General features: G+C 35.2%; 2 protein-coding genes across 8 annotated transcripts; both read right to left on the reverse strand.

Moving 5' to 3' along the window:
- Positions 1-1,413: 1,413 nt before the first annotated feature.
- Positions 1,414-10,051, reverse strand: LOC124216310 (uncharacterized). Of its 7 annotated transcripts, none has more exons than XM_046620660.2 (12): positions 9,682-10,048; positions 8,946-9,166; positions 7,769-7,804; positions 7,223-7,489; positions 7,045-7,107; positions 5,980-6,084; positions 5,736-5,810; positions 5,319-5,423; positions 5,033-5,065; positions 4,722-4,945; positions 3,580-3,739; positions 1,414-2,911 (listed from the first exon to the last, which is right to left on the reverse strand). In XM_046620660.2, exons 2-12 carry the CDS (start codon positions 9,160-9,162, stop codon positions 2,871-2,873), a joined length of 1,326 nt encoding a protein of 441 aa, XP_046476616.1. In that variant the 5' UTR covers positions 9,163-9,166; positions 9,682-10,048; the 3' UTR covers positions 1,414-2,870. The 7 variants fall into 7 exon arrangements, with proteins under 7 accessions (XP_046476616.1, XP_046476613.1, XP_046476618.1 ...); XM_046620657.2 differs by having other exon boundaries at positions 1,414-2,892; positions 9,682-10,041; XM_046620662.2 differs by lacking the exon at positions 3,580-3,739 and having other exon boundaries at positions 1,414-2,892; positions 9,682-10,051.
- A 21-nt stretch (positions 10,052-10,072) lies between these two features.
- On the reverse strand, positions 10,073-14,017 carry LOC124216309 (uncharacterized). The gene is made up of 2 exons (XM_046620656.2): positions 13,808-14,017; positions 10,073-12,164 (listed from the first exon to the last, which is right to left on the reverse strand). The coding sequence occupies exon 2, from the start codon at positions 12,126-12,128 to the stop codon at positions 10,077-10,079; it is 2,052 nt and encodes a 683-aa protein (XP_046476612.1). The 5' UTR covers positions 12,129-12,164; positions 13,808-14,017; the 3' UTR covers positions 10,073-10,076.
- Between the last annotated feature and the right edge of the window lie 3,604 nt (positions 14,018-17,621).

A 17,621-nucleotide genomic window follows, 5' to 3' on the forward strand; every position in this document is an offset into this window, starting at 1 on the left:
CGTATAACAGAATTCGACAGAAATATTTTTGGGATAATATGAAAAAGCAAATAGAAGATTTTATAAAGAAATGTGTCAGCTGTCAAAAGAAAAAACTAACGCGCATTAAAACTAAACAACCTATGGTTATAACAGACACATCTGCAGACGTATTTGACAAAGTAGCGCTAGATATAGTCGGACCCTTCGAAACATCCCCAAACGGTTACAAGTATGTATTGACCATGCGAGACAATCTTTCAAAATTCAGTTTAGCAATACCGTTAGTACATGCAACTGCTGAAGATATTGCAGATGCATTTGTGAAAAAACTTTATCTGTAAATACGGATGTCCAAAAACAATATTAACAGATCAAGGAGCAGCATTCATTGGTCAAGTAATGAGACGAGTTGCAAAAGCATTCAAAATCACACAATTCAAGACTACAGCATTCCACCCTCAATCAAATGGTTCTTTAGAAAGAAGCCATCAAGTACTTGTAGATTACCTAGAACATTATTTAACGAAGAGAGACTGGGACGAATGGTTGCCTCACGCGACATTTTCTTACAATACAAGCAGACACGAAGGGACAAACCACACCCCATTCGAGATAGTTTACGGACGGAACGCCCGCATGCCTTCAGAATTCCCACCCATCGACGAAACTCTGACCTACGACGACTACGTAAAGAACCTAATGCTCAAAACTATAGAAATTCGAAATACAGCACGCGAAAATTTAGAAAAAGCTAAAGCCAGATCGAAACAATATTACGACAGATAAATAAATCCAGTAGATTTCAAAATAGGACAAAGTATTTATATAGTGAAAAATCAAAAGACGGGAAAGTTAGATGACAATTACAAGGGACCGTACAGAATCACAGAAACATTTCCAAAAAAGAATGATATAGAAATAGAATTAGAGAAAAACAAACGTAAAATAATTCATTGTGACAGAGCAAAGATACCCAGGCAGCACATTCATATACCAGTAACGTAACAAATACTTGAATCTTGTTCCTTCCGAAATCACAGCTACATCACATGTGCTCTACATGTACCGTACATGTACTCTATTATGTCCGCCACAAACCATTATGGCAGCTACGTAACAGGTACAGAACAGAGATACGTATCAAAGATATCACAGATATGGATGAGATTCATGCCCTTGCAAGTCCGTTATGTATCATTTATGTTCTTATTTTTTGCATCCAGCGCAGTTGTATATAGTAGTGACAGTTCAGATTCATAACTGCTGCGTAATACATCCAAATCAGAGCCATTGAATAAACGTACTTAATACGTATCTGTTACTCCGTGTAACATCCGGCGATTCATTTTATGCGCACGTGCACGCTGCTTAAAAAAAGCACATAAATACGAGGATATATATGGAAAAGATTATTTATTACCACCCAGAATATCGAAATACCATGTGTCATAAAAGTAACCAGATAGAAATGAGTAATATAACAAAATAACAAAGGTACTAGAATCTAGAAAATCAAGATGTAGTGTCATACAAGTGACAATAGGGAAACGGGTATACAATACCGTTATACGTATTTTGCTTAATATAATACAGGTAATAGAATATCAAAATTCAACGTGTTACAGCGAGAAATAAGTACACACTACTTAACATGGTTCTTGGAGATCATAAGAATCTCACAATTTCACCCGTAGTATCACATAAGTAACAATATTTAGGTACTATAGTAGATATCAATCACAATCTATAATAAGCGCTGAGGACTCGAACGGCCCATAGGAAAAAGTAAATAAAAAAATTGCCATAAGAACGTAACTGAAAATTTAATCAGTCCGAATTTCAAGGAAAATTAAAGTTTAGGTTTTTATAAAAAAAATTATAGTTCTTTCCAATTTGATTGACAAAAACGAGGTTTTCTGAATCACTACAAAAATCTACAATTTTTCAAATGAACCACGGGATCTACAATTTGTTGATAAACTACAAAAAAAAAAAAAACAATAATTTTCAATGAAAACTGTTCCAATTTCCCTAGAAATTCGTAGAAATTCCCACCAGGGTATTTTGTACTTTACATATCATATGATAATGAACATTTAAAAAGAGTAATACTACAACCAGTATCTGACTTTTACGTTATGAAACGTATACGGAACTAAACAAAAAATTACTTAGGTACATAGATAACCTATGTGGAATCAAGTCAACACTGATGTGCCTGTAATGTAACTTGTGGCTGTATTATATGGTATTATATTTCGCGATAAAACAAGAATTGGAATCCTTTCAAAAATACGTAAATTCAAAATGAACGTATAGGCTATATATAGTGGCTTCGCAAGGTAACTACCGTTATATCATTTTTCCGTGTAGTTTGTTTATAATTTTTCTATCCAACTCCATGTCGAATATGTTGCTCACATCACCGGAAAGTGGGACAATATTTATACTGTTAGTATGGAGTTTTACTACAAAACCACAAAGTACATGGTAAACATGATACAATTGTGGTTTTGATGTGAAACTACTGCACCGTAAACATTCGAGGTATGAAATTAGCTTCAAACTATTTAAGATTAAGATATATGAAGGTATGAAAGCTATCAAATGAACTTAAAAATCTATATGAATTGCAGTTTGTAGGTGAGTATCATGAATTAACTTGAGCCAGTACAGATGTAAGTTGTAAAACAAGAATAAATTGAAATTAAATATAAGATTGACTCCAATTCGTTGAACTGTGGTTAATTTACAGTATGAACTTGTGCGATTGCTCGTGCTTCCTCTATGCTCGTGCTTTGGCCTTCGCCTTCTCTTCTCTGATAAATCTTTGTTTTCCTTGACGGAACCACTCACTGCAAGTTTCTTCAAATTCTTTGTCCGTCATGTTATAATTCACCATTACTGCATCTAGGAAATAAAAATAGATCTAATTTTTATAAGGGAAAGGAACATTCCGAGTCTGAATCAGATGAATTACATTGGATAAATCCACTTCGCGGTGAAATTTTTCTGCAATGGCATTACAAAGTGAAGAAGACTTTAGTGGTATCGCAAAGATTAATTGCAATAGCAATAACTATTGCTAGCATATATTGTACTTACATACATAATTAAGACTCAACATCATGCGATTTTTTTCTCGCCCCTTGCCACTATCCCAATATACGTAATTTAGCGAACTAAATTCTCTACCGAATTTTTTGTGCAGAAATTACTTCCCAGATCGCATTGAAATGAAATAACGTAACACAATCTCTAACCTTGCTGAATGTAAAGAAAAATTTGTTTATAGAGACATAAAAATCTGAAAACTAGTGCAATGTGCAATTGGCCGCTATTGACACACTTGTAATATCGTTTCATCTCTGTGATAATTTTCGGCACTCACTAGCTATCCAGTGCTACTTCATGCACAGCAACATTACAACAAGATTATGAGTACTTCACTTTGATGTAAGTTCTAATAACTAAGAATGCTGTCCGTAAAATTCAATTGTATGTGTGTACATGAGTGGCAAAAAAAATTGCCTGAGGTTCAATCTTAAGATTCTTATCATATGAATTGATTATTACTTGATTGTTGATAATTAATACCTTTGGTGATCTTTATTATAGCCAAATTTTGGACTGAAAAATTATCACGTAGGCCCAACCAGGAACAATTCTGAGCCACTGCATTTGAGAAAACTCTTCGAAGAATACGCAATGTAGTATCTTTTGCTCCGCTACCTCCAATTCGTTTGAAATATGATCCCTACGGTTATTCAAAATGGTCAACAAATCAATTCTATGACATAAAATTCAAGAAAATTGAAGAATAAATTAGTTCGTACATTCTTCATACTTATATAATTTTGGGATTTCATTTTCGCATATATTCTGAGAAAAAAAACCTCTAAACAGACGTAAGAAATTATCATGAAATTTCTCAAATTGTTTTACGCTTCAATGTAGGGAGAAAATCAATAGCAAAAAGTGCAACGAATACATATGACACGTAATTTTATACATAGCATGATCCAAAATGGCCGTACTTTGTCATAATAGTTGCTTTCTTCTGAAAATTGAAAATCAAAATATACAGTAAGAAAATTTCAAGAAGCCAATTGATTTAATCAAATAAGAGCTGTTTCAATTACCTAATTAGGAGGCAAAAATGATTTCACCATGTTTCCGAAATTTTGGTCGATCAAACTTATTATTCTCAAATTCTCGCTAATGCAAAATGTCGAAAAGCAAAGAACTTAATTTAGACAATTGTTTGCAGGAATGAAACCGTGGACTTGGGATTAACAATTAATCTGAATTAGCTGTTTGTTTTTGGTATTTTAAGTCAACGAAAATTTGAATTGCGGATCAAGTTCGATCCATCAAAACTTCAGACAGATATTTCACCTCCGGTCTGTGGCTTCACAACGTTTTCGTTCAGCTGAAGCTGTGTACTGACTTTCACTTTATGAGTTGATATTATTCTGTGTTTCTTGGGTAATGGGCTGCGAGTTCTTAAATCCAGTGGGATTTATAACTGCTACCACATTGATAACGTTTGTACAAATTTAATACATAATAGAAACGGTTAGCTTCTTGACATTGTTTCTCTCAAACATTGAGTCTTCTAATCTTAGACCTTCCTAAAGAATCGTTCTCGATTTGAGCTACCATAAACTCAAGGGTTCTACTGTCATTCCAATATCAAATTTTCGAGCTAACAAGAGTAACACTATTCAAGTACTCACCACACTAGATTTTAGGGTAGCATTTATTTCCAATTGGTATTCAAAGTCCTTCAGTTTATCAATTGTAGGAAATGGTAACGAATCTGTGATCATGAGCAGTTCAGCACTTGCAGGGGTGTCGGTGTCATCATGAAATCTTGTTTGTAATTTATTCAAACTTGCTGTCAAAGATTTTACCTCTACTGCTATTTCAGCAACTTTTTTGAATAATTTATTAAAATTATCTGTAGGAAAATACGATTGATTATTCTGCTACTCAATAAGACTGTCATATCTGACCACTAATTCATTACGTAGAGGATAATACAAACCTTCAATAATTCGTACCAAAGACTCGGACCTATCTATAAAATACCATAATGAAATATTAGAACAAATTTAGAAATGTCAGAATGATGGCACCGAGATTTAACTACAGGGAAATCAACCTCATGTTATTGTTAACAGATATGCCAATTTTCCAAAACTAGTTCTGAATCACAAGTTTGGTGGCACTGACAGTCGTATACACATACAGTTTACAACTACATTAATTCTTCTTTTGTAGTTACAGTCTCGGTGCTATACTGACAATGAGATGGTCACAAATGTAGGTACCTTGTGTATACGCATCTGATCTGTTAGATGTGTACAATGGCAAAGAGGTAGTTATTGCATCATATACTGGTAGTGATGAACTTGGTGCTACAAGTAATCTCTGCTCTGTAGATAAAAATATCGATATTTTTATGCAGTTTTATGAAATACATGCTACAAAGGCAGTATTTTCGTAAAAGGGCAAGAAAAAGTTTTTGTGTGATTCAAGGCCTACGGCTTCTAGGCGTGTTCCAAGTAAAGAGAAGGAAAAGGACCTGAAAAGTACCCAACAGGTACAATCTAACTATATAAACGCAAAATGCCTCGAACCCCCAAAAACTTTTTCGAATTGACAAACTAATACAGACTACAGGGATTTTTTTAAAGGTGTTTTAGACCAAGAAATATCATGCCATGATATTATGTAGTTGACATCACCTGTTTCAATTGGAGCTTTGGTAAGTACTTGCTGCGATAACACTTTTGGGACGTTGCGTGTGGTTTTAAGTGAATCTGACAATAAAGAGTATATATGAACATGAGAATACGCAAGTGTGAGAAACGTATAAAGTGCATTGTGTATGCACGATTATTTGCTCACAACTGAGCTTGATACGTAACTTATTGCTTCTACAAAATCGATAACGAACACTATAATTGTAAGTAGAATGAAAGAAATTACCATTTTGTGTTAATGTTTCGTGAGGCTTATCGGTTGATGATGTCATTGTAAACGCACAAAACGTCTTTACTGGACTGCAATTCAGTGTTCTAATTGAAATGGAGTCTAGAATGAAAGTCATCAGTCAACTTAATCACTACACGTATCTCAGAAGTATTTTGATTACTCATCAAGTTACATTAATTATAGTAAAACTGCAGTAATATGATAGATGATAATGCCAAAAATTGGAAGTGCACTGGGGGGGCTATACTATTACCAGAAACTTGTACAATCTTGATTTTAATTAATTGCTGTTTAAACAGTATGTTCACTTTTCAAATGCAATAGTGTACCAGGTCTTAGCTCATTTAAGAAAGCCATTTCTGGAATACTCATTTACTAGTAATTTTCGAAATATAAATACCAGGAGACTAATCTATTTCAGGCATCAAAGTCATGGGCTCTCGAGCTTCCAAGATGCTGGATACTTTAGCTATGTATCTTCTGATTCAGGAAATTTTTATTGGAAAACATATCTCATATAAACATATATTCTCGCGGGCAATAATCAATTCCGGAAAGTTTCAAATTTCAATAAATTATTCAAATTTTTGTTATACAAAGATTGAAGGACACAGAAAAGATGATGAGAAAAAAAAATGTAGATTCTTTTTTTCTTATGAATTAATTTTTTGAACATTGTGAGCAAATTAATACAAGATGTTATAATAAACTACGTATATAATTATCAAAATACAAAAAACTCGTGACTTTCAGTTTGTGACTTTTAATATAACAGCACATAAATTTTCATATAACTTTTTAGCTTCAAAACTGATTTACGCAACAAAATCTTTCAATGACAAAATTATGGGTTCGCCTATTTCAATGTAGAGTACCCATGAACATCATCAAAGGCTCAAAAGCACATGAGAATAATTTCTACCAATATAATGATCATTATAAATTACAAGTGGCGATTTTATTTAGAACACTCCAAATTTTGATCATTTTCTACGTGTTTGTCACGTCATTCATAAACCACAGTCGTGTTGAATAATTGTTGTATACAAAAATGTGTACCTGATTTCTTTGATGTGGGTGCCTGACAGTCAAAAGTCATGTTAGTTTGTGTTAATGGATAACCTGAAATGGATTAGAAAAACAAATATAGAATGGGACAAATTACACTAGTCCTGATCATGTGTTCATTGTATGTACGAAGATGAATATTTGTCTGCATGACTTTGGATTTATATACCTTTTGGTTCATCGGTCTCTTCATAAATAACAGGAATATTTTCAATATCGAACTGCATGCTGTTGTTAGTGACGTAATTATGTGGTAGATCAGGAATTTTTTTAAGCATGTTTCTGCATGACATTTCTTGTTCGCTGTCTGAATTTCCAATAATTTTTTTTTGTGACATAGATTTCTTTTTTCTTTGAATCCGTTTTCTATCTGGTATATTTTGTTCATCACTTGATGAAATACTCTCAGCTTTTTTTCTGGCTTTTTCCAAACTCTCTGCATGTAAACAAAAAATATATTCATAAATTGAGAACAAAACGAAAATTGAAAATATATTGGTCATTAATTCTCTTTAAAGAAACGAGTCTGAAAATCACGGCAAATAAGGTAAATGAACCAATCATTAGACATGAACCTAATGCTGGACAGTCCTAGTAACTTGACGTTTTTGACCAATCCAGTTGATAAAAAACATATGGTTATTGGGACTCTCAAGCTATTGGTAAATGTCCAAATAATTATATGTTTGTTTACTTTATCTGATCATGTAAATACCACTATCTCTGCTGTTAATCAGGGTTGCCATCAAATCTGAAATCAGAAATTGCCTGACTTTTCTAGGTGTTTCAGTACCAAATTAATTTTTTTCCCTGACCATTGTTTTGCATGTAACATTTGTTTAGTCACAGGCAATCGAAAGTATTAGTAGATCATGACAGTGCTACTTCAGTTAGAGACCTATCTGAAAATAGTGCTGTACTTTTATAATAATATTATCAATTTCCCATGACTGTGAAGACATGCATTGGGAAGCGTGATAACAAATTTTGATGTTTGAGGCGTTGAATTTGAGATTTAAAAGGTTGGAAGACTCGAAAAAAATTCCCGACTTAGTGAAATGAGACAAGATTCCCTGAGTTTTCCAGACAGTACAAATTCCCTGACATTTCCAGCTTTTCCAGATTTCCAGGTCTTATAGACACCTGCTGTTTATAATTAACAAGCTGTAGCTCTTCACCCAATCAAATGTGTGACCTGAAGGCAATATCTTCAGATTCATTGGACTAATAATATACAATATTAATACTCTCATGGAATAAAAGCTACATGCCTGAAATTCCAAACCTTTATTAAAACGAAAATTGCAACAGGTTTATATACTAGGCTGGTTTTTACTAAAATTTTCCATAAATTGAAACTTGAAGTGTCAAAAAATTAAACTCTACTGTTGAAATCAGGTTTCAATTTTTCCCGAATTTTGGCTGACAAAATAACATGGTAAATTCTTTAAATTTTCGTTCAAATGAAGATTCAGAACTTCAGGTAGTAAAACAACTACGGTATCGGAAATATGTACTAATAATGCAAATACTAAACACATAATACATTAAAATTAATATTAATGTTTATTGGTATGGTATTCAGGAAATTTTTCTAACTATTACCCAACTACGCATGACCTGATAATCATCTGTATTTTTGTGAATACAAGGCTTCATTTAAGCAACTATTTTCTGTATATACCTTCTAAAGAAAACCAGCATATAAGTAAAGTAGAAGTTTTTCGAGCACATCCACCATGAAAAAACCTTGACTTGTATTCGCAACAATACTGTTAAATCGAGCAAGTTTACGATGATATAATTTAAAACATCGACTGTGATATAATTAATCGACAGATTTTTGCCTATCTTGATCATTGCTCAAGACAATAAATAAATAGAAACTTTACCAAAATAGTTTTCGAATATGACGTCGTACAATTCCCACTTAGGATCTTCAGTATCGGGCAATACTTTTTTAACCATGAATGCACTTATGTTTTTTGTCTTAGGCCACCAGCATTTTGTATTGTTGGGAGTTAACCAACAACTCGGGACCTCAGATGTCACTTGTTCATCGTCAGAATCATCATTTGAAAAAGATACAACAGCGTAGGGCAACGGCATGTTTCTTGAATGGAAAAAGAGGACAGTTGATGAATTATCATAGCGTGTTCGTCTAATCATAATTAACAGCGATAAAGCGATCACCAACTACGTATATTTTGCGGCTTGTGTCTGGCTATCGCATGTTGGACGGTTATGTACAGAATTGCAAAAATTTGTATACGTAAATTTCGAGCATCCCAAAACGAGGCGGCTATCCACATGGTTGAGGGACACTCACAATCAGTCGCGCAATTCACGTGTAAGTTTTACATCTGAGTAAAATATCATGCAGAAGAGGTTAAAATGAGTTCGAAATCTTTGATGTCGAAAATACACGCGCGCGCGATAGAAGCCACGATGCCGGTGTCTGTCACCCGCAAAGCATAACTTGTGAATTTTTAGGTTAGATTTAGCGTAACTCTACTTAGGTTACGTGCCCGTTTACGTGACTTAAATAGGATCACGGAACCGTGTAAATAGACGCATCGATGAAAAAAGATATTCGATTTATATAGGAAAATATTCAAATAAAATTACCTATAGATTGTGTAGATGTAACCGGCAGAACCAATTCTGATCAGTCGGTTGATTATTGAAGTCCGAATATATCGTGAGAATGACGTAATGACTGCGTACAACACTAACTGCACTGACTGCACTGGACGCAATAACACTAATCGAGATCAATCGATCTATGTATTTCAAGTAATTAAATTATTTAATGCGAAACTTCAATACTTGGACACGTGGGAGCTACGACCGAAATGCGTAATAAAACAATATGGCCACCAGCCAGCCCGGAAATCTGTAGAAAAAGCGAGAGCGCGAACATTTGTGACACGCGGGACTAAGCGGGAAATTTAAAATAGATAAATCGTGAATTTAAGAATGACGTTGTGTTTTTACTATGATATTTATAATTACTTTACGTGTTATGAATGATGCAACAATGGAGTGACCACATTTTCACTATCGGTTAATTTGAATTTTAGACATTTCAATTTAATGTTGGAAATGCAAACTTTCACAAGTTGATGCTGTCTATCAACAAGTTGTATTCCAATTTTTGAAGATTCACATGGTATTTTGAAGAATGATTTCGGGTTTAAAAATTTCTGACCTGTTAGATATATTATTTTATTTTCGAGATGAATTCTCGATACTTCGATAATTGCACCATCTTTTAAGCAACAGCAATTGTCAGGAATTTTTGTACTTATAAAAAAATCACGATACCGAATAGATTGAATGTTTTTTTTGCCATTACTGGTCTCTTCAATGTTTGCATATTTTATGATTGGATATTCAAATTTTTCAGATTGGACGTTGATTTTACATTCTTCTTGATGACGTTTTATAAGTTGTGCTAAAGGCTTGCTGGATGTTATTAATAACTTTTTAATTTTTTGCATATAATTTTCAAATTTAAACGCACTAAATTTATCTAGAGGCCCTTTCAACTTTACATCATTACAAAGGTGTATCAAATTATGCACGTTGTATGACACATGCTGGTGACCATAGAGTAATGGAAAAGATTCAACAAAATACTGTAGCAGTTGTCTGGCATAATCGTTCAATTTTATGTGGTATTCAGGGCTCGCTAAAATTCGAATCGCAACGCTCAAGCATAGGAAATGATTGTATTTGTCACTCGGCAAATTATCGAGAAATACTATTGGTCCAGTATATAATAACAACTGTCGTAGTTCAGTAGCCTTGAACCGATCTACTTCCTCCAAAGGTCTTGCCTTTCTCGAAAATTCTTTTGATATGGATTTATTTAATGATAGTAATAGATCTGACGCTCGTTTACGGTGAAAATTTGTCATTCTAACATCTTTGTTTCCTTTGATCCAAAACTGTAACAGTTTTTTCATTACACCTAAACAGACCAAGTGCATATAATCTATTGGAAAATCTAATATCATGTCGATAAATAAGTTTTCAAGGATAGATGTTTTTTTGTGATGCTCTTCATTGGTTTTCAGTCTAAATGATTCGTTAGTTCGTAATCTTGCTGTTGTCTCAGGGTATGTCACTCGATTATCAATGAATTCTCCTTCCTGCACACATTTCCCACAGCCAAAATAAGCGTTATGCCCTTTGGTTCCAGTAATGAAACATTTCGCAGGTGTATCGGAAACAAATGCATTAATTTTAATGGGAACTGTTTTATTACCTATACTCAAACCTGCATCAATGATCCTATCACACTCTTCGGTGAAGTACTTCATAAATTCATTACTATCATGAGGCTTCTCATTACCATGATATAGACCGACGATGAAGGGTTCGGTGTAAAAATCTGTTTCGATAGATGCTAGTATAGGCCAAAATTGGCTGCCTGAACTTTTTGTCAAGGGAAGTCCATCGACATTAATGTTGATTTGTAATTCTTTCGGACAATTTTCAGTTGAATAATACTTGGCAACACTTCTTACTAAACCTTGCGCTAGACCAAAATGATAATAATGCCCAGGACTCATATCAATAATTTCCAGCTTTCGAGGAGTTTGAAGTAAAGTTCTTGCATCTAGAGGTACGTCGTGTCCATGTTTAACTAAAATTTTCAATAAAGCATTAACATTGCTATGATTGATGCAACAATTAACAACCCAGTTTCGAAGATCATTCCGTAAGTCTGATTTATCAATGTTAGGGTCCGGCTTGCATTTTTGAGGCAAGCTACCACCACTACTGTCACTAAAGTTGACATTATCATTGAGGTTTTCGTGAATAGGTTCACTTAAGGCAATATTGTTGGAATCTATTGGATCAAGCTGTACGTCTGCAGTAATGCCACCATTGTTGAACTCAGCTGTATTAGACTTTGTATCTGTACAAGTACAAACTGTTGCTGGGATATGGCGAGGAATCGATGAATTGTCATTGGTATTACAGAGTTTCCGATACTCTTCTTTAATTTGACGTCTTCGTTGCCTTCTCGTCACATACCGAGAATCTTTCAATACCTTAGGCATCTCAATGAGTATATACAATATACACACACATATAATCTGTAAATAAAAGATAAGGGTTCTTTGTGACATTCAGGCATTACTATCGGTCAATTTATTAAGGTTATACTTGTGAACTAAGGACTCTGGTCCAGTGTACAGGGTGTCCAGTGACTGAGAAATATAAAATTCTCTGAAAATTCCAAATTTTTCACTGATTTATAAGGGTTTTTTCTGAATAAAAACACCACTTCTACTACTTAAATGACTAGATTGTGTAATGTAGATGAGTAAATCGAACTCACATGGCGCACAAATATAGCACTGTATTCAATAATGCCATCAGTTAAGAAGAGCAGATTTGCCACAGTGGCTAAATAAAATACTATCAAAATTAAATGTTTGCATTATATGGTGTTGACAAAACCAGGGTAAAAAATCATATTAGATAGAGAAAAAAATCCGAAATTCCAGAAATAACTCGAATTTCTGGGAATTTCCTGAAACCTCCATGAACATGAAATTGCCTATCAATTTCTTGTTTAAAGATGTTCCCTGAGCACTAGACTCCCTGAGCACTAGACACCCTGAGTTCGCAATCCTTATCCTTTTTATTTACGTATCAAGGAAATAAGAGGCAGTTAGTGGATCAGACATAGTCCATGGTTCACAAATATACCTTGCATTCACAGCAATGTGGCAACAAAAATTGTTATCTTATTTGTACAAAATATTCGGATCGAGAAAGCACAAATATTTCATTAAATATAAATCAGATCTCAATAAACCAAAGAAGCAAAGCCTTTTTTAATTTGCACCTTTGTAAACTTGATGAAGCTGAAGCTAGTAGCCCAAGTTAGTCCACCAAGTGCACTAATGTTGATTACTAAACCCTCTCTGGAAGCTGGTGTATTTCCACTATAATTCTCATCGTCAGTTTTTATCTTACTTCAAGACAGTTGCCTTGCAACGCCATTGACTCACAGGACGATTTGCAACTAGATTCAAAACTGTTGACGCTACGCCATGCAGATTATATCTATGCACTAACTCGCAGTCATTCCACTACCGCGTGGAAAGTAGTGCACGCCATTCGCCAATCCCCTACGCAAGGGGGTTTCCAGGCAAATCTCAAGAAAATTTAACACTTTTCTAGTACCGTAAACATATTTAACTGTACCGTATTATTCTCTTCAAAAGAAGTGGCCGCTAACTTCAGCTTCATGTAAACTTGCTGGCCATGTCATTCAGATAAGTGAAGACAAGGGCAAAGTGTTAGAGTTTCAATGAGGGTGCTTGTTTCCAGAAATTCGAAAATAACTAAATGAGTATATTAGTCACCTCTATTTTTTTTAAATGTTTACTGTTTTACCGTTACTGTTCTATTTTGGTTGGTAGCTATTTGCGTGGCTGGTCATAAAACTCCTTATCGAATAGCTGGATGCTAGGATGATGAAACCGAATGTAGCAGTGGGCAGCGGGAGTTGGCAATGAAACGTGCTACACTGATAATCATGAGGTGGCGAAAGAAAATAATCGAGAGCAAATTTTGTGGAAAGAATTGCATTTTTTATCTTACTCAGGAGAAGTTCAATGCACGGGCTACCAGTTTCGTAAAGAAGTTCGCACGGCAGTGACGCAACAAGTCATGCCAAAGACGCGCAGCAGAAGTTTGAATGAATTTGGGTAAAATGTGCACTTACCTGATACTGGCTCAAGTCTTGTACACATAACACTACTTCACTTGTATGTTGTTACTTGTATGACACTGGGTGGAATAATACATATTTAGTTAATTATATTTTGATACGACATCAGATGGCCGCGGATCACACCGTCTAAGGCGGGCGCGGGGAAGACGTCTCCCATGATGCCTGCAAGCCATGCTGCAAGCCGAGTTGATGATGACAATATGGCTGTCGGAAGCGGAAGTCACACTTATTGACTACGACTATATACAATAATGGCTTTAGTATTATTAATTATACTATGCCTGTGTTTCGTTTGATAGGTGAAACACTGTATGAAAATGTGCGACCAAATATTACATCGAGAATTTTGCTAGAATAAAAATACTCGGATATATATTACGATTACATATATTAATACAGTCACTGTTTTGCATTCTCATCCTTACGTTCGGTTCCGATATCCGCTTGGCGCGCAATATCAAATATTATATTATCGTATTAGTACATAACGAGTATGCATAAGTCTTTTCCCTACTGAAAATCTCGGCATGGGATCTAATGTGCGATTTTATATGAGATATCATACGAGCTCACATAAGACCTCATATTGGCTTAAATGAGATCTCATATCAGCTCTTATAAGATCTCAATAACGAATTTGAACACAGGAACCGAATGAAATCTGATGAAACGTCGTGTGAGTTTTGTATCAGATCTCATATCACATCTCACGGTACGGAAAAAACCTGTGTAATATAAACCTACGTATAATTGTCAAATATGGAGAAAATGACCTCACTATGTGCTACGTAATGCATGATTGCACCCAATTTTGCTGAAAAAAAAAAATTTACACACGCACGGGAATTGAACCCAGGGCCGTCTAGTTCCACAATCTGTTACCTAGCCACTCAGCTATGGCACTGCTTGTATGATATGTGTTATTTTACGTACATATTGGATGATTGCTGCTGAGGATTAAAAATAAATTAAATCGGTGTGGTTGTGTAAATGAACGACTAACTTTCATAGCAGATCCAATTTTACATTTCAAGAATAGCATGAAAGCCAAGAAAGTTGACATTCTCCATACAATAACCCCCTTTTTTATTAATTTCTTTGACAATTATACACAGGTTTACATTACATAGGTTTTTTTCGTACGGTGAGATGTGATATGAGAATATCTGATATAAAATTCACACGACATTTCATATGAGATCTCACTCAGTTCCTGTGTTCAAATTCGTTATTGAGATCTTATGTGAGACAATATGAGATCTTATTTAGGTTCGTATGATATCTCATATAAAATCGCACATTAGATCCCATGCCGAGATTCGATTTTCAGTAGGGTTTGACGAGACGTGAGGTTTTCGGCACGAACCGAAGGCGAGTGCTGTAACGCACGAGTCAAAAAACTTTATCCATACGACTTTCGACTCGTATGTTTTATCACGAAAGCCTATTATAGAGATCGAGACGAAGTCGCGATTTTGAGGTTAGAGTGGTAAAAAATACGATTACAGTATAGTAAACCCGTAGCGGTGTTCCACACGAAAAGCTGGGATAGAAAGCAACAAGTGGAATTGTTCTCAGACACATATAGGGACGAAGTCATATAACGCAGTTGTAATCTAATGTGATAAAAATAAAGCAATGAAAAATAACGTAAAGTAAAAAATAAAGGTGGGGCCTCATATTACATTACAACTTCGTTCCCATGCGTCTGACAATTTCACTTGTACTTTTCCAGTCCAATTTTTTATGTACAGCGCACCGCTATGGACTTACTATACTATACACCATTTTAGGACCACCGGTATACTCGTACGTATCGCCGGTGACGGGTCCTAATGAAAAAGAGCCAACTCGCCGGGCTGGTTAGAAAAGAGCCAACTCGTCGGGCGGTTGGAAAATAGCTATCTCGCCGAAATGTTGGCTCTTTTCTAACCAGCCTGGCGAGGTTTTCTAACCAGCCCGGCGAGTTGGCTCTTTTCTAACCAGCCTAGCGAGTTGGCTCTTTTTCATTAGGGCCCGTCGATATGTATACGGTTTCGAATACTGCAGTCACTGTTTTGCATTCTTCATCCTTAGATTGCGATTCGATAGGCACGCCGCAGTATGACAGAAACTCTCGAAATTCAAGCAGGAATCAAAAATTTTCGAATGCTGAATGCTGTTATAGTTCTCGGTGTCCACAGGCGATTCCCTTTTAGCTACCTTAAAAGGCGTTATACCTATGTAGTCAGTGTTTACCGACTGTATGAAATTTCATTCAGACTACTACCATGCGCATATATACATATATATAATTACGTTGCAGATTTTGCTCACGTAAACATAATTATGTAATAAGGATATCAATTCTATGAAACACACAAAAAAAGATCCGCTGGAACATATGAAATACGTTCGCAATGGTCTATAATCGTTACATAAAACGAATTATGTAACGAGGATACAAATACTTTGAAACACACTAGAATAGATCCGTTGATACATATCGGTAATGTTAACGGCGATATATTTTATTTATGTACACGTCATTACGTAACAGATATATCAATTCTTTGGACCACACAAAGACGAATGCTTAGAGACCTAAATGTTACGTAACATCTGTTCTGTGGATTTTACATCAAATTTTCACGTAGCAGTTACGTTACAGTGAGGTCAACGTACCTTGTAGGGCACATATGACATATCAGTTATGTAAAAAACCAGATGTATCATTGACTTTTTCATTGTGATCAGGCAGCTACGTGAATGAAGCAAGTGTGCTGCCTGGGTAGCTTATTAACCAAATTCAAATTTCAATTACTCGGATTGCTGATGAAGCATAACAATTTTTCAGATAATCATGGACGCGAGCTTACGCAGATTACTATTCATCGGAACACTCTTGATACTTGCAATGCGGCCAGGTAATAGCTTTGTAGCTTACGACTGTGGAGCACCATTGATGAACATTACAACATTATCGTTAATCAACATCAAAGAATGTAACATTCCGATTTCGAACCCAGTTGCAATAGATACAAATATACAACTACTTCAGGTAGCCGAATTTTAAAGCGTCAAAGTAATCCAATGCAAAGTAGAAATCCACAGATCAGTATTCTATTGCGGCATGCACTCACACATATCAGCTGTCTCATATGGCGACATCGAATACATAGACGAAATATCCCGTGACGCATGCAGAGACCTACACTACGCACGCTCTTACCGAACTCACAGACAACTATTCACACAAATACGACTGAACCCAACGACATCGAGACCTATAGTCCTAGCCGGAGATGTAGACAACTCAGGAAATTGCAAAGGAGAACACTTTTCCGATCACTATGAAAGCTGGAACGATGTCGTAGCTAACGGACAAATTTTCATCACATTACAAGATTATGAAGCTACAGTAAATATACAGAGAAACGAAATAATTCTTAGATCCGGCGTACGATGTGAATATTCATCAGGGAATTGCATTGACGTAGAAGGCTGTAATACGTATTGGGACATAATCCAAGCAGACAAATGTAGTTTTGAAAAATATTCAGTTCTATATCAAATGCAGCTCAGAAAATTAAAGATAATACGATTGGGAAATATGGTCAGGAAATCCATTCAGTAACAACAAACGATATAACTTTTGCCTTATCAGTTCGCGGAACCTACCCCTTATGCGGATATAGATTAATTAAAACAGAACACCCTAAACTTTTCATATTAGATAAAATGACCGGAAACTTTTTTACGAAAAATAACGGCATAACAGTAAGGAATATGGATATCTTTACATACGTAAATTCTAAACTAATTT

Source organism: Neodiprion pinetum, chromosome 4, assembly GCF_021155775.2.
Source record: "Neodiprion pinetum isolate iyNeoPine1 chromosome 4, iyNeoPine1.2, whole genome shotgun sequence".
Classification (NCBI taxonomy): Eukaryota; Metazoa; Arthropoda; class Insecta; order Hymenoptera; family Diprionidae; genus Neodiprion; species Neodiprion pinetum.

Bases quoted from the DNA above. Each gene is read 5' to 3' on its own strand.
- LOC124216309 (XM_046620656.2), bottom strand. From the start codon at position 12,128: ATGCCTAAGGTATTGAAAGATTCTCGGTATGTGACGAGAAGGCAACGA.
- LOC124216310 (XM_046620657.2), bottom strand. From the start codon at position 9,162: ATGCCGTTGCCCTACGCTGTTGTATCTTTTTCAAATGATGATTCTGAC. The intron at 5,066-5,318 runs GTACCTACATTT...GGTATTTTATAG, and splicing joins ATCAGATGCGTATACACAAG to ATAGGTCCGAGTCTTTGGTA. The intron at 3,740-4,721 runs GTGAGTACTTGA...GAATAACCGTAG, and splicing joins CTACCCTAAAATCTAGTGTG to GGATCATATTTCAAACGAAT.